We start from the raw sequence: 23,136 nt of genomic DNA, 5'->3' as shown, positions 1-23,136 counted from the left end.
ATGGCAACAGAAAAAAAAATAAATTTGCTTCGAACAAAATGGTATTGTTTTTATCAACTAAAATAGCAAATTTGAAAACGTATATTTATGAATATTAACTATTCAGAAATAACAATAACATCAGCACCGCATTCTCAATTTGGTTATAAAGTGAGGAGGTTATGGTATTTTATATAGTTATTTCTTATAGTTTAGACAAAATGCTCATACATTATTAAACCAGAAGCGCCATATAGTATTACATGCTAGAAATGTAAATATGCAGAGTTTTTTTTTCTCCTAAGTCACAAACATTCTTTTCCTTGGATCTTTTCTTGAATGATATCGTTTCCCTATATATATTGGTATATTGCGTTTAAAATTTTTCGCTTTTCATAGTTATAAACTCCTATCCAGTTACATCAGATATATCTAAAATATAATTGAAAATAGAATTAGTTCCGATTTGATAACTTCTAGTTAACACTTTTTTGGCCTGTTACTGTCAAGGGATTTTTAAGACCAAAGCCGTAATTTCGCCTTATTATAATTAAAAATAAACCTTTGGTATCGGTTTGGTAGCCCTATTTATGGAACAACTGCGTCATATTGTGTGCCGTTATCCTGGGCAAAACGAAAAAGGGTGGTGGCTAGGGTGCAGCTTCGCACAAGGGATGAAACATTCAAGCAACCTGACGCCCATTGGCGCATCCCGATCTGTGCTGCCTGATGGTTGCTATGTGTGAGTGAGTGTCCTACATCAGGCTTATGCGGCGGAACAGGCAGAGCGCAGATGGAAGGATATTAAAATAATATTGTTGAGTTTCACGGGGATGAATGGGTGGAATAAGGGTGGTTTTTGGCGTGAAATCGGGGATGGGATCTAATATCATAGCATCCGTTTTGTGCAGCATCCTGCGAATCATAAGGTGCCCTGCAGAATGGACTTCAGTCTTTATCCAGTGCTTCAGTCGAAAGGACCTGTTCAAATTTGTGAATTCTTGTTAGATTGTTGGAACACAATTAGCGGAAAGAAAAAGTGATGACTACGTTTCCTAGTGATCCGCATCATCATTGGGAAAGTGCTAACGGTGTATGTGATGCAAAATTACCCATTTCATGAGTGCATGATATCGTGAAAAATAATCCAAGTGTAAACAAGAGTGAATAACCAATTTATCAATACGTTTGTCTATTTTACCAATTTGGATTAATTCACAAACTGAAGCACATGGAGCCACCATTCCCGCCGGAAGTATCACCATTTACACCTATTTGGGGACAAGAAAACCCCTCACCGATGGTACATTATCCTGAACTGATGGCTGCTGGATTCCCATGTGCGGATTTAGGTAAGAGGATTTATCAGAGATTAGGATAACGTATCAAAAATATTATTTGAATTTTTTTGGATAATGATAATTTTTCTGCGAGATAAGCTTACTGAATATTCATCGACTTTTCAAACAATTCTCGTGTTGGCGGTACACTGACCTAGATTTGATACGACTAAAATACTGAAGCAGGACCACAGGTCAATTATTGTTTCCGCAGAAGATATTCTTTCTATAGTAAATCAATGGGTCAATAAAAACTGCAAGTTTAATTGGTTTAAAGAGGTCGGATGTGATGGCTGTTCCATATTGTTCCACAATTGCGTATTAAACAATTAAGTTTTTCCTTTCTGACTCAAACTGGAAATTATGGTTTTAGAGGGTCGGTTGATTGGACATATCGGTTCAATGGCTTCGGATTTATTCGGAATTCCAGTGGGGTCTGTCGGGTGGCCATTTAGGACATTCCTTTTTTTTTGTTAATCGTTCAAACGTCATTTCATTCCCGTATCATCGAGAAAACTTATTTGCGTTACCTCTGAGCTCTGAACAAATTTGGAATCCTGATTGCCAGTTTTGGGTACCCTGGAGCCGGTCCTGTGGCTCTAGCTGGGGACATATATCCGAGCGCCTTCAAATGATTCTCAGGGAAGATCAATTAATTACGTAAAGCTAAAATTGGCCATTTTCAACATCCTCTCCCCCTATGACAAACTTTTTGTATGAAGCATCTAAAACTTTTATATGGATTGTCCCACTTTGTGCAACTCCCTCCCCATCTAAGCATTACGTAAATTATGGATGCTCATGTAATCGTTGCCGACGTTTCGGTGTTTGGTTCATACCTTCTTGAGGGCGTAACTAAAATCTTCGTTGTCGAAAATCGTTGATCTGACGGTAATTGTCGGTATATGCACTAGTGTAACACGTAGGTTTAATATTAGGCTTGTAATAATAACATTGAGAAAATACATGCTCACTGTACCAATTTTAAACGCGGAAGTGGCTCGAAAATTGATTTTCTACGAGAAAAGAAAGGAACATTGCTTGATTCAGTTCTGGCTACTTCACCATAGTTCCAAAACCGTAGAAACTTATTTTTTTTCCAAAAAATATTTGTATCTGAAGTGGAGACTCTCCCTTTACAAAACATTTGGCAAATTTCCTCACAACCTCCCGATTGTTTCATATTTTCAATTATTCCAACGTTTTTATTCAACAGTCTAACATTTCCTGTTTTTGATTCCTTTTTTAAGTCCTTCCTGTGAAAGAAATATTAAACCGAATTGGTAGACCTCATGTATTTCAAAAGATAACATATTTTTTGCCTTTGTCGATTCAGAGTTCCGTGCGCTCTGCACTCACAAAATCAAATGTCAACAAAATCGGTAGATACCCAAGATGTGACGCCTTATTTGTTGATTATTTATAAATGTGCGAATTCTGCCAAATGTTCTGCAAATGTTCCACCAGATACCGAAAACGCAGCTTCATTAGCATTAACATTAGCATTGTTACGGTGTAATTCGTAGATTGAACACTAGTGATAATCATGTTTTACTTTTGAGATCCTTATCTAGAATGCTATCAGAAATCAAGAAGGGGAGTGGTCATTGATTCCAGTTTTAAACAAAAATAATAAAAGCTTGATGATTACTATACCTGGCCACGCCCATCTTCACCGTAACTAGGGAGAGGAAGGAAGTGTTGATGCAGTACTTACTTAACGAGAGGCCACCGACTTAGCGACACCCTCATAAGTACCACTGAGTTGGATAATGAGGAAAGTATTCGTTGGGTCAGGATTTGCCTGTAGCTGGCAATGTAACCGTGGTAGACCTTACCCCGTAACACATCACGTAAAGGTATCTACCCAGCATTACGGGTAACCGAAAACGCAGCTTCATAATCAACGTAATCAACATACGAACATATTTGTTTGACAGATGGTATAAGAAACTTAAAGACCCAGATTCTTCTGTAATAAATTGTACTCTGCATCTGTCATGATTGAATAACCGCTGATGGCAATTTATGACAAGCGTAAAAAGCTGGATAGTTTTCAGATTTTGAGACTACCTTTGACCATTTCCGGAAAAATCCGAAACACAAGCAGTGTTAAAGTTCGTTTTATGAGTCTTATGTCCAAAATCACCAAAAAGTCAAAATGACCGACTTTTTAAATTCAAATCGTGAGAAATACTACTACTTGGCCGAACAACACATTAGGTCGAAAGTCGTCTAGTCGAATTCCATTCAGCCGAAACGGTTCTTAGGCTTTAAACTAATATTACGAATATTACGATCGGCCAAGTTGGACATTTGACTGAACATTTAGCCGAACAAGTCAGATGGAAAGTGAGTGTTGAGAAAGATATGAGCAGTGAGATATGATAAATGAGAAGTGTTAAATGTTAAAATAAGCGTGACGTCTTACATCCTACTTCTTACTACACACTTCTTACTTCACATTTCTCACAGTTCACACCTCACTTCCCTTTTTTACCTCTAACTTCTCATTTGTTCGGAATTATATCACAATGTGCGTACTAACTTTCACCTACTCAGTGACTGAGTAAAATTGTATTGCCATCTCTTTCTTCCCACGGAAATTTTACTCAATTTCCGTCAAAAGCAGGATTACTCATAGTTTTGAGTTGTCCTGCTTTTGACAGAAGTTGAGTAAAATTTCCGTGGAATAGAAAGAGAGAGCAATACTATTTTACTCAGTCACTGAGTAGGTGAAAGTTAGCGTGTAGCGCGCGGGTCACCACATTTGTTGCAATGCGGCTTCGGGTGCCGTGTACATAGTTGAAGCAGTTAGTGTACTGCGGCTTCGTGTTGGGGAGGTCATGAGAGTAGAACTCATATTTGTGGGCTTCGAGGAACGAGGGTCTCCAGTATGTGCCATTCTGGAGATGGCGAGTTCGATTTTCGGTCTGGTCTAGGATGTTTTTGGGTTGGAAACTTTCTCGAAGCCCTGGACATAGGGTATCCATTGTACTTGCCACACAAGATACATAACGGGTGGCCACTAAATAGCGGGAATAGAAAGAATGGCTCGGGAAGAAAACTGCAAAGGAGTACAGATCAATCTGATCTACGTAATATAAAGAGTAGTCCTTAGTATTTAAACTTAGATTAATGAATAATATTATATGGTCCGTGGTCCGCTGTACGGCGTAGTTTAATCTTGCAGGTATCACATGACCGCTGGACGGATGCCATTTCAGGATGCTGCTTCTTATCCTATTGATGAGTTGCTCAGTAGACCCAAAATACTTTAGCGGTTTTCGAAACATTTTCATGCTTCCATGCTAAGGATTCTTAGGTAATAAGGTATTATTTCTCTGAAACCATTAATGTTCTCATAGTAAATAATTGAAGTATTGAAATTCCCGTTTTTTAGTGGCCACCCGTTACTCATGCTATGACGGGCATAGAAAAGCTTTCAATTTATAGCTGAGAAAATGCCAATAGAATACTAAGTTGAAAAGCAGGCCAAGCTCTCTTTTTTGCTAATTGAATATCTTTCGGATGCTTGATTTGCCCAATCTCCACATGTGCTTTACTGTTGTATATCCACAGTCAAGCGAGTGCACATTGTTTATTAAACGAGAGGATCGCACTCGATGCCCATGTGGAGATTGGGCAAATCAAGCATCCGAAAGATATTCAATTTGCAAAAAAGAGAGCTAACCGCGGTGGAGGTTGGTACTCGGATTCTGATGGCTTTTCCGCAAACGTGACCTTTAAGTGGTCTTGTTGTGTAGGGGTTATCACGCCTATCTAGAGAGTAGGAGGTTGAGGGTTCGAGTCCCTCCAAGACACGTGGATTCTTTTTCGCAAATTTCATATCAATTTGTCCATTTCGAAACATATGCTGTGCATATGCACAGCCAAGATATTTAACAAAAAAATGGTTTTCGTACGGCCGAGTTGCCGAATAATATGCAATTAATTGTAATCAAGTGTCGGTCTTTCACCGTCATTAGTCGTCTGAGTACACGTGACCGCTTACGTAAGGCAATCAAACTCATCAAATGCTTTAGCCAAGCAAGCCTTTGGCACAGCAGAGTGCGATTGAATTCGCATTCTATACCGTCCCGCCCAGCCCGTTTCTGGGGGGCATGGAGTGCGATCCTCTCGTTTAATAAACAATGTGCACTCGCTTGACTGTGGGTATACAACAGTAAAGCACATGTGGAGATTGGGAAAGTCAAGCATCCGAAAGATATTCAATTTGCAAAAAAGAGAGCTACAGTGACCTGCATAATAAAAAGCCCACTTGTCGTTTTTCATACAAAATGGTCAACTTTGGAGATCTAGATCTCGATTGCGTGTGAACCAATTTTGTTGAAAATTTGACCAGAGACCAGACATAACTTGAATTTTACCACACCTGAATTTCGACCATATTGATTCATAGGGTAAAAAATTATCGCGGTAATACCAAAACGATTTTTTTGGCAAAAAATTGATTTTATAATATCTTGAAAACTACAACTCTTAGTGTACAAGTATATTCCGCAAACTTTTTTCTAATGTCAATATATGCGTTTTTGCTGAATAAGTCATCAGTCTATAGAGTTCACGATATTTAAAAAATAAATTTTGGCCAAAAAAATCATTTTGGTATTACCGCTATAATTGTTTACCCTTTGAATCAATATGGTGGAAATTCAGGTGTGGTAAAATTCAAATTATATCTGAACTCTAGTCAAATTTTCAGCAAAATTGGTTCACACGTAATCCAGATCTAGCTCTCCAAAGTTGACCATTTTGTATGAAAAACGACTATTGGGCTTTTTATTATGCCGGTCACTGTAACCGCGGTGGAGGTTGGTACTCGGATTCTGATGGCTTTTCCGCAAACGTGACCTTTAAGTGGTCTTGTTGTGTAGGGGTTATCACGCCTATCTAGAGAGTAGGAGGTTGAGGGTTCGAGTCCCTCCAAGACACGTGGATTCTTTTTCGCAAATTTCATATCAATTTGTCCATTTCGAAACATATGCTGTGCATATGCACAGCCAAGATATTTAACAAAAAAAATGATTTTCGTACGGCCGAGTTGCCGAATAATATGCAATTAATTGTTCTTTATTAGTTCCAATTCTTTGAAGCCTTCTTGCTTCGGCATCATTTAATTTTTCTCCTTCAACAATCAAAATTTGTTGGAGTCCTCTTGCTCCTTCTACAATTTTAAACTTTGGAGTCCTCTTGCTCCTTAATTAATTTCAAATCCTCGGAGTCCTGTCTCCGAAGTAAAACAACACACATTTATGGACGTGGCCAGCATCGAATAGAATATGCAAATAAACTTACTATTCTCATCTTACCAACTGCGCCATTGTCGTAACGAATAGGGATCGGCGTTTCCCGCTGCCCTTCGTCGGGATAACTGCATGCCTTCCGAATGGCAGAGGACGGTCCCACCCGCTTGCTCACCATCGGAGTGTGGCTGTCTCCTCAGCCTCCAGACTGGACTACTACGGATAGTGCTGAAAGCGATGTGTTCACTACTGCAATCGTTAACAAACTGAAAAATCCGAGTCAGAAAACCAGTTTTTATCATTATACCAAACATGTAGTGCTAGTGATGCTCGCGCAATATAGTAATCGTACAGGTCAGTAGGGGAGACTGGGGAGACTTGATCCCCTTTTCTGATTTCCGATGTATCACAGCCAAAAATAAATAAACATACGCGATTTCCACACAGACTCTGTCAAAAATCGACTTTTAAAATATTCGGGTTCCCCCGAATTGATCCCTGGCCAAAAACTTGCATTGATGAAATTAGAAAGGTGCCCTCAGATTTTATAAATATTTTTTTCTTTAAAATGCGTGGAATTTTCGAATTGCTGTGCGTATGAACATGAACGATTTTTGTTATTGAATTCGACAGCACATGCAATTTTTTTAAATTTGGGGAGACTAGGTCCCTTTTTCATGATATCTACGCAATAAATATTTTTCCTGCCAACTAATCAGATCTGCCAAATCTACAGAAAATTAGAAGCCTGAGAACAGATTTATATTTTTTTTTCGCCAATTTTCTGTATGGGTGACTGATGGGGGATCAAGTGAGGCAATAACTTCAAATCCAAATATCCTAAGGCTTTGATGGCATTGACATTTTCATCAGTACAGATCATTAAGCATGTTTTTGGCTTTGTGCTGTGAAAAAAATGGTCACTGTTATGAAAAGTTGTTCAAATTTTGCGTGGCCAATAAAAAAATCTTTAGGAAGGTCAAAACATACAAACCGCTCTGCTGTATAAATAAGGTTGTCAATCCAAAAAACAACTCACCACATCAAGGTCATTTGTCTAGAGGATCTATACTAAAAATACGCTAGAACAAAACTACTTTAGTTCTCGATAAAACAGGGGATGACCAAGTCTCTCCGGGGATCAAATCTACCCACCCTCTCCTATACACTCTTCTTCGTTCGCTATTGCACTCAGGTAAAAAAAACTTAAGATTTTCATAAGCAACAACTTATGAACGGATATTTTCTGGCTTTCATTAAAGATTTATGCCGTTTAAAAGATTTATGCCGTTTAAAGAAACTTATGGATGGTATAAGTAGAATTATTGAAAAAAAAATCCAGCTTTGACGTTAACAACGATGAATAAATTCATTTTAACTACGTATTCAGGATGGTTTGCAAGTGGATTCGTCTCTCATTTTGGTTTTATTTTGCACGAAATTACATGAATTATAGAGGACTACTTTTTATTATTTATAAATACTTATACATACTTGGCATTAATACTTTTATTGGAAATGCCAAATAAATTGGGGGTGTTTCTAATACGTTTGTTGTTATTTATTTTCTATTCATGGCATGGCTACTAAAATTTCCAGTTCTGATTTACATTTTTTACAACTGCTGATATGTAAACAGTTTAAATTTTAAATTGTCTTTCTAAAACAAAATTATGTACAAAAAAACTGCATTTATTTTTATGTTTTTTTTTTATAAATATTTTCAAAACTCATACCACTTCCATGAGATATTCATAAATTTTATGTTGATTTACAGTGACTTAGTCTTATGATATCAATAATTCATTCTCATGATTTTCATAAGTCTACACACTTAACTCATTTCACAGTATTCGGTAAATTTTACCGAAATCTCAACAGCAGAACTGTTCGGTACATAATTTTACAGATTTTTTGTAATTTTTTCCATTGTTCAACTGTCAAAATCACCGAAAATCAGTAAAATTATTTACCGAACAGTTCAGCTGTTGAGATTTCGGTAAAATTTTACCGAATTCGGCGATTTATTTTAAGTGTGTAGGTAGTGAAAATCGAGATTAGCAGATAATGACATTTCCCCTTCTGAGTCACAAAACTTATGATTTCCACATATAATCATTGTGGCGCCAAATCATAAGTGTTTTCAATGAACTTCCTAAGTTTTTTTGGCTGGGTGTGGAAGATCACTACCAAATAGAAATGGGCGCTCCTAAAAATAATATTCGATTTATCAGTACATTCAAAGTTAATTGCCTATATGCCGGGTATTAAGCCACCCGGAGTGGAAATTAATTACTATGTCTGAAACTTGATTATGCATATGTACAACATGTGATAGATTTAGTTCGGAAAAGGTATTGGAGGGTAACCGCCCCTTCGGTGGGGTTTGATCCCACGACCCCAGTTCGCATGACAGGTGCTTTCCCTACTAAGCTACGAAGGACCTCCGTCGTCCACCGCAGCTTAGCGGGTACTGATGAAACCAAATTCCCAGCACCAGGTACCAGCCGATCTCTCGCAATACATTTTCAGAACTAACTCTCTCAAATGTATTTTTGTACACATCATGTCAACCAAGTAGGATGAGTATTTAGTATTGTCCGGCTCCTACACACTTGCTTCATCAGCAACGGCGCTCAATGAAGTAGGGTTGTGTGAGGTTGTGCCAGTTTGGTCGTCAGCAGTCTTCACGAAAACATGAGCGGCGCTGAGCTTGAGTGCAGTTTTTGCAAGTTCATGTTCATCCCGAGCGCGCGTTCTCCTTCAAGCTAGTGTTCACCATCGGCATCGAACATGGGTGCGAAAAATGAACGCGGTGCGGCTCAGCTCAGGCTCGAGCTCAAGTTCAAAACTTGGGCTGTGTGTTCAGCCTGTGTGCTCATCCAGCATGCTGTGTGCTCAGACTGTGTGCTTAGGCTGAGAACTGAGGCTGTGAGAATAGGTTTTGGGCCGAGCGCGATGCTTTACGATTATGCGGCACGTTTCGTATTCGCCATAGAGCGGCATAGCAAAAAAAATACGAATCGGAGCTCGTAGATGAAAACAAGTTATGGTTTCAGCATTTGCATTTGCGTGCGTCAAAACGGAAAAACAATCAAAACGTTCTCAAAAGTACCCATTCTGCGTGGCCCTTTAGTATGTGAAAAGCAAGCGTGTTATGTTTTATAGTTGAAAATAATCCAAAACGTGAAGCAAACTAACTTTAAAATAAAAATTTAGTTTGTAAGCAAAGATTATACATAACATTATTGTTTCTATCCAGCTTCATTAGAAGAATGAAACTCAATTGGGGAAACAAATGAAATATAAAATCTTCCTAAAAAACAAAAACATAAAAAGTGTACAATAAACGGATTAGTTAATTGATTGCCAGTATATTCATTGTGTTTGCTACATAAGATACACAAAACACATGTATACAATGGCAGGCATAGAAAAGCCTCAATTATAACGGTTACTTTAAATGCTAATAGGGAACCCAAGTGATTATGATTTGCATTTTTTGCAGATTTTTGTCTCGGCTCAAATTTCTATCGTGTAAATAGATGATTTTGTTTCCAATGACGCGCCTTTCCAATAATAAACAGCAAGTATACCGAAATCAGAATCTTTGGAAAATCTCATTTGACTGCTAACGCAACTCAATGATGTGAGACGTCACGTCTTAGTTGAAAACAGGTTAAGTTGCCATGTGAAATCGGAGTTATTGAACAACTAATGCATAAATTTTAACTCACGTGCTTTACTATGTATCTACCTACCAAAGAAAAAAAAACAATTCTATATGTTCAACACATTTTGTTGAGGGTTTGTGGAAAACAAAGTAAGTTGCCACACAGTCTACAATATCGAAACATTTTTTTTTTCTTCAATGGGTCTACATTTCAACGGCAACTTAACCTGTTTTCAACTAAGACGTGACGTCTCACATCATTGAGTTGCGTTAGCAGTCAAATGAGATTTTCCAAAGATTCTGATGAACATATAACTGTTGAACATATAGAATTGTTTTTTTCTTTGGTAGGTAGATACATAGTAAAGCACGTGAGTTAAAATTTATGCATTAGTTGTTCAATAACTCCGATTTCACATGAAGGCTTATAAAATGAATACTCCTGATTGTTGATTATTGCATTGTCAAATTGCCAAAATATGTACACACATTTCCATCTCAAGTAGAGAGAAATCCCTCAGTGCCGGACAACTTAGTCACATTACGTAAAATTCTATAAAATTCGGTTACCCTGCATACACAAAATATACGATCCATATTTGATTATTTTAACATGTTTTCCGATGATGTACCTTGATAATGACTGAAGATCACGGATTACAAAACCGTCCTCCAATATCGTAAACTTTAGCGGCATTTTAAAATATAACCGCGTTTCTACTCGCTTGAATCTAATACAATGAGGTCGGTCTTTGCGAGGGGAATACGTTCCACGTACATCCGCGTAGAACAACTTTGTGAAAACAATCGCGTAGAAAAACGGCATAAATGTCGAAATTCGCTTAAAAAATCGCGTGATTTATGAAATCCGCGTAAAAAGCAACCCAAGTATACACATTCATAACACAATTTTTCACTTGTGTAAAGATAAGTCAGTGCAAGTAGTGCGAAATTACATAAAACTTAAAGTTCCCACCTTTTTCAAAGTCGAAGAAGAAACGTAAAGACAATATTAAAAAAAAATGCACAGGAAAGCAACCGAAAGAATTTTTGAAACTCTTCTTAACAAGTCTAAAGGCTATTCAATTACAAATGGTTAGAAGTACGGGGTTGAACTTTTCTTATGCTTATGTTTTTCGTAGAATGTCCTTATACTCTGTCATTAAGGATATTTCAAATATTTACGCGCATAATAAGATGATGAATAAGTTCCTTTTTAACTTTACGAACAAAGTATCATCGAACAATTGAAATTCAATTATATTAAAACTAGAGTTTCAACACCAAAATGCTAAGCCAAGCCAACCAAGCAATGTCTGTTGATTGTAACCGATGTTTTGTACCGTGCTCAAAGCGGCGCTCACAGTCGCGCTGAAAACATCAATGTTCGAGCGCCGCTGTGAGCGCGGTGCAAAACATGAGCATCCAGCCTACGCTCGGGTTCATGCACATTTTTACGAGTGCACGTTCGAGCCCGAAGCGAATGTTCATTCGAGTGCGGCAGCACGGATAAACATTTGCGCGGGGCTGCACCTTGAAGACTGGTCGTCAGATCCCAACACGACCACACAAGCGAAGAGAGATCGCCACTCGAGATCAGTACATTCAAAGTTAATTGCCTATATGCCGGGTATTAAGCCACCCGGAGTGGAAATTAATTACTATGTCTGAAACTTGATTATGCATATGTACAACATGTGATAGATTTAGTTCGGAAAAGGTATTGGAGGGTAACCGCCCCTTCGGTGGGGTTTGATCCCACGACCCCAGTTCGCATGACAGGTGCTTTCCCTACTAAGCTACGAAGGACCTCCGTCGTCCACCGCAGCTTAGCGGGTACTGATGAAACCAAATTCCCAGCACCAGGTACCAGCCGATCTCTCGCAATACATTTTCAGAACTAACTCTCTCAAATGTATTTTTGTACACATCATGTCAACCAAGTAGGATGAGTATTTAGTATTGTCCGGCTCCTACACACTTGCTTCATCAGCAACGGCGCTCAATGAAGTAGGGTTGTGTGAGGTTGTGCCAGTTTGGTCGTCAGATCCCAACACGACCACACAAGCGAAGAGAGATCGCCACTCGAGATCAGTACATTCAAAGTTAATTGCCTATATACCGGGTATTAAGCCACCCGGAGTGGAAATTAATTACTATGTCTGAAACTTGATTATGCATATGTACAACATGTGATAGATTTAGTTCGGAAAAGGTATTGGAGGGTAACCGCCCCTTCGGTGGGGTTTGATCCCACGACCCCAGTTCGCATGACAGGTGCTTTCCCTACTAAGCTACGAAGGACCTCCGTCGTCCACCGCAGCTTAGCGGGTACTGATGAAACCAAATTCCCAGCACCAGGTACCAGCCGATCTCTCGCAATACATTTTCAGAACTAACTCTCTCAAATGTATTTTTGTACACATCATGTCAACCAAGTAGGATGAGTATTTAGTATTGTCCGAGAGTTAGTTCTGAAAATGTATTGCGAGAGATCGGCTGGTACCTGGTGCTGGGAATTTGGTTTCATCAGTACCCGCTAAGCTGCGGTGGACGACGGAGGTCCTTCGTAGCTTAGTAGGGAAAGCACCTGTCATGCGAACTGGGGTCGTGGGATCAAACCCCACCGAAGGGGCGGTTACCCTCCAATACCTTTTCCGAACTAAATCTATCACATGTTGTACATATGCATAATCAAGTTTCAGACATAGTAATTAATTTCCACTCCGGGTGGCTTAATACCCGGCATATAGGCAATTAACTTTGAATGTACTGATCTCGAGTGGCGATCTCTCTTCGCTTGTGTGGTCGTGTTGGGATCTGACGACCAAACTGGCACAACCTCACACAACCCTACTTCATTGAGCGCCGTTGCTGATGAAGCAAGTGTGTAGGAGCCGGACAATACTAAATACTCATCCTACTTGGTTGACATGATGTGTACAAAATACATTTGAGAGAGTTAGTTCTGAAAATGTATTGCGAGAGATCGGCTGGTACCTGGTGCTGGGAATTTGGTTTCATCAGTACCCGCTAAGCTGCGGTGGACGACGGAGGTCCTTCGTAGCTTAGTAGGGAAAGCACCTGTCATGCGAACTGGGGTCGTGGGATCAAACCCCACCGAAGGGGCGGTTACCCTCCAATACCTTTTCCGAACTAAATCTATCACATGTTGTACATATGCATAATCAAGTTTCAGACATTCGATTTATTCCACAATTTGATATTTAAACCGAACATTGTAAACCACTGTATTATTTTACTTTTCCGATGGTATAGGGTAACCGTACCCTTAGTGGAGGTAGCACCAATAGTGGAGGTAGTGGGGTTTTAATAAAATTTATCATATTTATAGACTTTACGATGGTTTCAGTTGATGCGTCATGCTTTAAATATCCTGTTAAATGCAACTTATCTTAAGATTTCGCTTGAAAAACTATTGAAAACAATGATTTTCCTTAACAAAATTGACTCCCTTGCACCTATAGTGGTGCAACTGTACCAATAGTGGCGAGTCTCATAACAAACCAATGGATAGCACCACTATAGGAACCAAAATTATTTTTTACCGCCACTAAAGGAACAGTGTACCCATAGTAGTGCAAGCAATATTTGGTAATTGTTGATGTTAAATGACATCTATCTAATTTTTGTTAGATAATTCATTAGTTTATCTATTGACAAAGATAATAAAGCAATAAATATCCCATAATTAGGCCGATACAAATATTAAATTTATTTTAGTTGACAGCTCTCTGAAGGTAGGAGGGGGATAACAAATAACAAGGAAACAAAAAAAAAGTCCAAATGCAATTATTCCATGGAAAATTCAAAATTTTAATGGAAAATGATAGCAACGAATGTTTAGATAAAGTAAAGAATATGAATATTTGTAACCATTTTTATCCAGTAGTGAACTGGAACTTATTTTTGTAGAATATTTTGTTTTTTTTTCTTTTAGAAAAGTGCTGTTTGGCTGATGGACTCTTAACTGTTAAAACAATAACAACAAAATGTTTAGTACTGCCAGAATTAAAAACTTTTTTTTAAGTCAAGTATGAAACTCAAACTGGTTGAATAAATGGGGGCAACGGTTAGATGTACTTTTGAAATCACAGACGTGTTGTCTGAACATGACTATTTTATGAAGTTCTTGCAAAGGTTCGGAATTGCAGACTTCCCGGACTATACGGAATACATGTGAAGTAGAATCGGTGAAGCATCATTTCAGCATGCCCTACTACTTGTTAGCGGGGATTTTTGTATAGTTGTACGGAGGTCATTTCGGCTCAAGCACGGCGGTTGCTGTCTGGGCGCTTCCCAACCCCCACACGATCTGATATGTCTTCTCAGGTGTCTGGTTGCAGATTTTCGTTTACCTTACTTCCAGTAAAGGTACGATACGCTAAAAACAACTTTGATTATTGGGAGTTTTATGAAAAATAAAACATTCTTCCAAACAAGTTATAAAATAATCTAAGGTACACCGGGGCAATTTGAAACGGTTTTTTCAAAGTTGAAATTCGAAGTGCTGTTAAAAAATCACCATGTGGTATATTTTAAATCAGTTTGCGGTATTTGCTAGTTCGGGCCAAATATTATACATAAAAAATAAGCAACCTTAACAAACTTTTATATAAATATTATTTATATTTAAATTATTTTTTTATATGCATCGTTTCAACTTGCCCCGCGTATCGGGGCAAGTTGAAACACTGTGTAATATTCAGACGTAAGCTAATTTTGCCGTATTAATAACAAAATGTATGTACTCAGTGACACTCAAGAAACACGAGGTTGTAAAGGTGACTATAAAACTGCCAGGATTCGCATAAGAGTCCCGCATAAGTTTTTGACGATTTTAAATTTCTTTCAGAAAGTAGCTGAAAATTTACTCCTGTTTAAGAAAAGCTGATGAAATAGTAGGCTTTGTTCTATAAATTTGAAAACAAATCCCACTTTTGTTGTCTCATCTTGATATTTACTCGCATAAAAATCAGATTCAAGATTTTAATAGGTACTCTTTTACACAAAAAAATAAACTTATGGTCCATTTAATTGTCCCACAGCAATAAATACGGAGGAAGAATATTATGTCAATTTTTTGGAAAGATACCAATTTTTTTTCAATGTACCGTCAACTGGGGGGAAGATGATCATTTTTAAGACAAAACATGCAATAACAATGTGTGTTTACATTTTAAATCGAAACAAATATTTTCAAAACATGTACTGCTATACCGTTGCAATAATCAACAACTTTAGTTTTCTGAAATGCGTTCGCATTTATTAAAATAAATTAATTATCACACATTTTTTGAATAATCTGGTTTGGGGTGAAGTTGATCAAGACAGCTCTACTAAAATCATTATGACCTAGTAGTCAAAATACACTAGGTTATTTGTATGAATGTTGAATTTCCTACGTAAAGAAGTGTACGAAGTCAATATTTGAAACGAAAATAGCGTCATTTATGACTATCTCTCTCTTTCTTCCACAAAATACATTTTCATGATTATAATCGAAAAACTCGGATTTCTACCTAGCCGTAACATTACTTGAACGGAGAATATTGTTGACTACCGTTTCATATAAAAATCTGGCACTTTTGACTGACACATCAAATGATCATCTTCACCTCAATGATCATCTTCCCCCCAGTTGACGGTATTATTTTTTTTTGTATTTCTCCATGTAAAAGTAGTTTGATAAATTAAACTACAAATTACTCAAGTCGGCGAAAATGATATGGGACTCTTATGCGAATAAGGGCAGTGTACAACAAAGCCACAAGCGTATTTTCAGAGACCAAATTCTGGAGAACGCACTACGCTGAAAATTTATCAAATTGATTTCCTCCTACTGGTGACCACTCGGATTACTAGTCAGAATGCTTCATTATTTGGTTCACTTTTATATTGCGCAATTGATCAATTCGATTGTGGCTTCTTCACAAATGCACCTTAACTAACCAGCCATCATATCTCTCATAAACTCTTCGATTGGAGAAGAAGGCAGCTGGGGAAGTGAAAGGTGGAGTTAACGAAATGTTTACATACTCTATGTTTTATTTTTCTGAGAGTCAGGGCTCGTAGATTAGGAATATTAAAACTGCAGTTTAAACATGACCCCTTTTTATTCTGGTGGAGATTGTAGGAGGGTTGCATTCATGACGGAATGGGCGGAAATTTATTAAGTTTATGTTCAGAAGTTTGCATATTTTTATAAATTTGTGTTTTTCGAATGTATGTTTTTTGAAAACATGCTGAGTTCTGGAAAAAAAAATTACTTTTAATTGCAAGGGTGACGTTTTGAATTGTTGTTTCAACTTGCCCCGCATCACTCATTTCTATTTGCCCCGATGAGTTGAACATGCAAAGCAATATCAGACAACCAAAATACAAAAATTAAAACGGGTCTTTCATCGATTTTTCATAATCATTATGCTTATTCAACATTGAATGATTACCTACCGTGAAAATTTGATGAAAAAACTCTTCCAAACATTGTTTTGAGACCTGTTCCATTGGCACGTTAAATAGTTGTTTTGGATTTTGCAAAGGGCGAAAAATAAACAATGGCAGGGATTGCCTTTGAAAGCGCAATCTTTCGGAAATGGCAGTCAGAAGGTGCGTTTAGGCGAGTAGTTTGCTGAAAAAAATGATCAGAGCATTCGGCCTTTTCCTTTCTGAATTACAGTTTCCGTTTCAACTTACCCCGCATTTCAACTTGCCCCGGTGTACCTTAAATAAATCTCTATTTATTTATAAAATAGTTAATCAAAGTTACATTGGCTTTACGACACCGGGGTTGGTTTCCTTCTCAGCACCCATGTACGTGTGTTCTGAGTACCTTTAGGGGTGCATAGGGTCAACGTAAAAGATCTTCATCCTTGACTTCGGCCCAAGTCTGATTACTATCGACTTCGTTTATTTCTCTGTTAAGGTTTCGTCGCCAGGAGATCCTAGGTTTGCCTGTGCTACGATGTTCTGCCGGATTCCTGTCCAGCGCTTGCTTTCAGATTTATTCTCCGCTCTTACGTGGTGTGCGACCGGCCTACGTCCATTCACATTATAGAGATGCTGAACCGATTGGATCTACATGTTAAATGTTGATCTTGGTCCGCCGCCCGTTGTTGATTTTCGACCTTCTCCACTGTTTGCCCGGCAACCGCACAGTTGAAGTTGTTCACAACCAACAATTTGGTCTTGTTGACGTTGATGAGTGTCATTCAGCCACACGACCAGGTCATTCAGTTTACTCTACACGGTAGAACACTTTTGCAATGATAAGGCAGTATCATCATCTGGGTTGAGGTCGTTCGATTACTCTATGGTAGTGGGCTGCTAGAGCGGTCCATGATTTCGTCGATTTCGATGGGTAACAGCAACAGAGATATAATACATCCATTCTTGCCTCATTCTAGCGATTCTATTGTGCAGGACTCTGTGGTCAATTAGTACCAACTAGAGGGACTCTTGAAATTCAATGATGCAGTTACAGAATGGCTCTGACTTGATCGTGTGCGGCGGAATCCTGCCTGCTGCCGTCGGAGAATTGTCAACCTTTCCCTATATCTGAATTAGGATAAGTCGTCAAAACTTCAAGAAGTTGTTCTAAGCGGTTGAGCCAACGCTTAAGCTGATCAGTTGGTATGGTCAGTGACTGACAAGTCGCGTCTTTCTCTGACATTCACAGATTTGTCCTTGCTCCAATCATGCGTCGTGAAATATCGTAGAAGAGGCTATTATTGACGGTTGTTTCGGCTTGCCTTCCATCGTCGACCGTGGAGCCCACCTGCGCCCATTTCTCCCATATGCAGCCAGCAGCGTTTGACTTACTTCTCTGAAGCGGCTTTTAATTGACAGGTCTAGTATTTGGCTCCTCTGGTAATGGATCAGCTGAAAGTAGAGACGGTACCCGACAACGCATTGCTCGGATTCAGCAGCAGGAGGAGAGGTACGGGCGACGAATCAAAATAGACCGACTTGAAGATCCAGCTGTGAAGAAATCGTTCGTTGAAGAACTTGGAGCACTGGTAGTTGATATTCTGGATGGTAGTAGCGTAGAAGAGAAGTGGGCGACGAAGAATGCTTTCATCGCAACCGGCGACAACAACTTGGGTGTGCTGTGCACTCAGCGAAGAGAACGGAAGATTGAGGAGCATAGAGAAGAAAAGAATGAGCAACAGAGAGAATCAGAGGAGTTCGAGTCAACGTCAACGCAACGGTATGTGTCTCTGTAAGTAAGAGGCGGGCGCTGCTGCAGGCAGGACAGGACAGAAAAGATGGTTGCAGCAACCAGAGATTATCAGTTACTCACTGACTTGGACAGTTGAAATGTTAGAGCGAGCACTTCTAATACTTTCTCCAAGTCTCAGTCAGTGTTCTTCATGAAGCAGCCATCCAAATCATGTCGGTGGAGGTGTTCAGGGCTGATCCTATACTGTCTGTGCGAATGTTGTAGCAACTATTTCGCAATATTTTTCCCCACTCCGCATCATTCTGGAGCACGGAAACAAGTTGGAAGTGTCCCTTTGTTTGTAATTCATTGACTACGGAAGGGATTTCTGTTGTCTGAGTCACGAAAATCTGTATGGCACCCAGGGGTGCAAGGGACTTTCAGATTTTGAGATCGGAGCTTTGTCTAGCCCCATTCGGATAGTCGCTGATGTGAGGCAAGGATTTCATCTTCCCTGTTACTTCTGAGCGTAATCGATATGATCTTGGTGGATGCGATTGACTGTATACCATACCTTGAGCTGCTTTGACAGTTTTTTTCGTGTAACATCTAGTACAACGAGCTCCATTGCGACGGATCTCACCATCAACAGCCCGTCAAACTTTGCAGTAGCCGGACGTTCGGAGGATTTCAATATCCTGGCAGTCTGATATCATCAGACGACGAAATTAAGATCGACATGAAAGCACGAGTCAGAGAGGCTGGGGCTACCTTCGCGAGTTTTCGAAATACTCGGAGACCCAACCGGATTGTTCCACGCACCAAAATTCGAATGTACTACTCTATTGTGAAACATATTGTGTATAGGCAGATATAACGCAGATGATGTCTAAAATTCATAATTCTGACGGCCTTACAGCTGGATATTGTGTGCCGAGCAATATAAAAGCCATCAGATACAGATAACAATAGATGCTGAAAACGTGGATGGAAATGGCCACATATTGCAAGGGAGGACGGAATCTGTAAGCAAGAGTCCCCTCAGTGTAACAAGATAAAAATAGTTATGTACAATGTTCAAAATTTAAAAAAATAAAATACTTTAAAAAATGTTTTTTCGCCCTCTCAATATTTTTGGAAAGTTGAAGGGGGTGGGGGTGACATAAAATAAATTTAATATTTGTATCGGCCTTATCAATTTAAAAAAAATATTTTCTTTTGTGGATCTACTAATACCTCCACTATTGGTACCGTTACCCTACTACACATTGTATTAACGAAGTCCGTCAAGCTATTTATGTGCAGTACACACAAACACATCCTAACAAAAACATACACCAATACACAGTGTACACATCCATACACCCAGACAAACATTATCTCAATTCATCAAGTGCATCAAATGATATGCCACAGTAGGCATTCCAGTTCTTTTATTAAAATTTTAGTTTTGGAGTAAACCCTTTGATGTTTCTCATTGTCATGACCCAAACATTTTAAGAATCTGAAGCATTTATCAGATCTTAAGATATCTGCGTTGTCCATGATCATGTTTGCATGATCCTTCAGAATGCTCAAAATCTGTAATACATTACGTAATTTTTTTTAAATTCTCAAAAGCATTCAAACCTTCATTCTAGTTCAAGCTTGAGCTTGAGCTTGATTGACTGCTCGTAGTTGCTACTCCATTATGACCAGATCAGCTGTTCTTGCACAGGGAACCAACAGATGTTTGCTTGGGACTAGCACACATCTTCAATGTACAAGTACTGGTGATCTCATTTGTTAGGTCATACTGGCGCCTGCCACGTCAGAATGCAAGTCAATGTAGGGAAGGGGGAGGAAATGATGATGCAATCACTCGCCCACTGCAAGCCGAATATACCTCTGCACTTGCCACGAGTTCATGCGGAATTTGTTGAAATTTCTGGGTTAGGTTGGAGAGGCAGAGGTCCGTCTTGGTTAACGAGCTGCCAATGTGATAGATAGGAGAAGGTAACTGATGGAATTTCTAATTGGATGTAGGAAACGAGCTCTATAAGTTCATTTCCAATTCTAGCAGATTACTGTTAGAATACTCAAATTGAAGGTATAGGAATAGTAATGGAAACGGTATGGAAGTCCATTTCCAGTTCTAGCGATTGCTAGAACATGAGAAATAAAGCGAAAGATACAAAGTAGGAGAATGGAACGGACCTGGGATTGAATTCACGACCTCCTGCGTATGAGGCAGAAACCAAGCCCGCTTCGAAACAAGAGAGATCACGCACTGAACTGATTATTTTTATTACCGGCCGCGCAATGCAGAACACAATAATTCGGCCGACCGCGCGATCGTTCTGCTGTCCGAAACATGAGAGATCACGCACTGAACTGATTATTTTTATTACCGGCCGCGCAATGCAGAACACAATAATTCGGCCGACCGCGCGATCGTTCTGCTGTCCGAAACATGAGAGATCACGCACTGAACTGATTAATTTTATTATGGGCCGCGCAATGCAGAACACAATAATTCGACCGACCGCGCGATCGTTCTGCTGTCCGAAACATGAGAGATCACGCACTGAACTGATTAATTTTATTACCGGCCGCGCAATGCAGAACACAATAATTCGGCCGACCGCGCGATCGTTCTGCTGTCCGAAACATGAGAGATCACGTAATGAACTCTCAAACCTTGATTCTAGTTCAAGGTCAATAAACTCTACCCATGTCGCCCTTTTTTTTCTGCTAAGCTATATTTCCTTTATGGGGACATCCATAAATTACGTAACGCTTGGTGGGGGGAGACGGGGTTGCCTGAAGTGTGACGAACCATACATAATTTTCCGATGCTTCATACAAAAAGTGTGACATAGGGGGGAGGGGGGTTGGAAATGGTTGATTTTTGCGATGCGTAATTAATGGATTTTCCCTATATATGGATAGATGCTCCAGACTTTACAGTAGGGTGGCTCAAATTAGTATTGGAAAAACCTTTTTTATTTTTTTTTATGGGCCGCCCTCTTATTCGGTTTTATTTGATGCCCTGATGCTGTGGACAAAATTCCAGCCAAATCGTTCATCAAAGTTTATATGGAAAAAAGTATGCAGAAACATCGAAAAACAGTGTTTTGCAGTTAGACGGCTCAATTTACGATGAAGAATTACGAGACTTATTCAGTTCTTGTAGAATTTAATACAGAATGTTATGCTGGAAACCGCGACAAGTTTTATTGTTTACCCGGCAAAGTTATTAGCATTTCTCTGAAGTGTAGTTTGGGCAAATTTCGTTTCTTTTACCCTAGAAAAGTAATAAATACACCCATTCAACACTTCAGTAAAATGCTAATAACTTTGCCTAATGAACACCAATCTTCTAGCCTTGAATTTAAATCGTTTTATAAGAAAACTAATTATTGGAAAGTTGTTTTTAGTTACTGGTTTTTAAAAATATGCTTGATATTGTCTTGATTTTAATGTATTAGTAAACATTTGTCCATAATGTCCATTTTTTTTTTGTTACAGCAATTTGGCCGCGGCAACAGGTGGGCAGTTTTGTTAGCCAACGACTATCCCCTCGCGGGGCACAACCGGCTCCGTCCCATTCGTCCACGAAGAAAACACGCCGGCGGGTAGCATCGATGGCACAACGACGGGCAGCCAACATTCGGGAGCGCCGACGAATGTTCAACTTGAATGAAGCATTCGACAAATTGCGAAGAAAGGTACATACCTTTTTATTAAAAATTGCTCAACCCTGTTACATGAAGCATTAAAACGCACTTTATTTAAAGGTTCCAACATTCGCTTACGAGAAACGGCTGTCCCGGATCGAAACGCTTCGTTTAGCGATAACTTACATTGGTTTCATGTCGGAGCTATTGAATGGAACACCTACTCACCATGACGGTCGCTCCCCGGAGCTTTACCCGAATCTTGTGCATCCGCATCATACAAACCATATTCATCCTTCGTTCCATCAGCGAGAGTATATCTCCCCTTATGGAACTCATACTGGTTGATTGTTTCGAATGTTGACAAGGCTAAGTAAACCAAAGAAATTTATGTTTGTGATGGTATCCTACTCAATAAGGTCCAATTGTTCTTCCACTAGAATAAGTCTGTGTATGCAATTTCTTACGAATAAATAAACTATAAATATAACGAATAACGGGTAGTTTGATTTGTGTGTTAATTTAAGTGTCAATGGATAAATCTATATAATAAAAATGAAATGGTCTGTGTTCGTATCCGCATAACTCGAAAACGGCTCGATAGATTTTCTTCATTCCTTCAGAAGGTATGATGGTTATCGTTTCCGACGGGTTTATATGATATTTCCTCATCCGAAAATCACGAATAAGGTTGAGTAAATTGTGAAAAACTAAAATAAAGATTCGTATGGTAATTTCGCATGGGCATTTTCGCGCATTTTCGCCTACTATGCAGGACAACGTCTGCCGGGTCGACTAGTATTTATATATTTTCGATGATATTCAACAATACCATTTGAAGAAAAATCAAGACAAGGTACGATTTATTAATACGTCCTCGTGGTGGCTATGAAACGCATAATGCGCATGCGCCATTTTTCAAATATGTCAACGGAAGTATGGCGGTCTATAAAGAGTTATGAACTTTACTGTGCCAACAAAGCCTACATCAACCGTCTAAGACGAGTTAAGTACTCTCCAATTATCTCCATCAATT

The 23,136-nt window shown here is 39.0% G+C and overlaps 1 protein-coding gene across 1 annotated transcript; it reads left to right on the top strand.

Annotated features, from left to right (window-relative positions):
* Positions 1 to 925: 925 nt before the first annotated feature.
* Positions 926 to 22,597, top strand: LOC134220041 (protein Fer3-like). The gene is made up of 4 exons (XM_062698985.1): positions 926 to 1,072; positions 1,208 to 1,331; positions 21,952 to 22,151; positions 22,221 to 22,597. The coding sequence occupies exons 1-4, from the start codon at positions 1,022 to 1,024 to the stop codon at positions 22,446 to 22,448; spliced, it is 603 nt and encodes a 200-aa protein (XP_062554969.1). The 5' UTR covers positions 926 to 1,021; the 3' UTR covers positions 22,449 to 22,597.
* The last annotated feature ends 539 nt before the right edge of the window (positions 22,598 to 23,136 follow it).

The sequence above is a fragment of the Armigeres subalbatus genome, chromosome 3, assembly GCF_024139115.2.
Source record: "Armigeres subalbatus isolate Guangzhou_Male chromosome 3, GZ_Asu_2, whole genome shotgun sequence".
Taxonomy (NCBI): Eukaryota; Metazoa; Arthropoda; class Insecta; order Diptera; family Culicidae; genus Armigeres; species Armigeres subalbatus.
The sequence above is the reverse complement of the archived record's forward strand: the minus strand, read 5'-3'. Positions and strand labels throughout refer to the sequence as shown.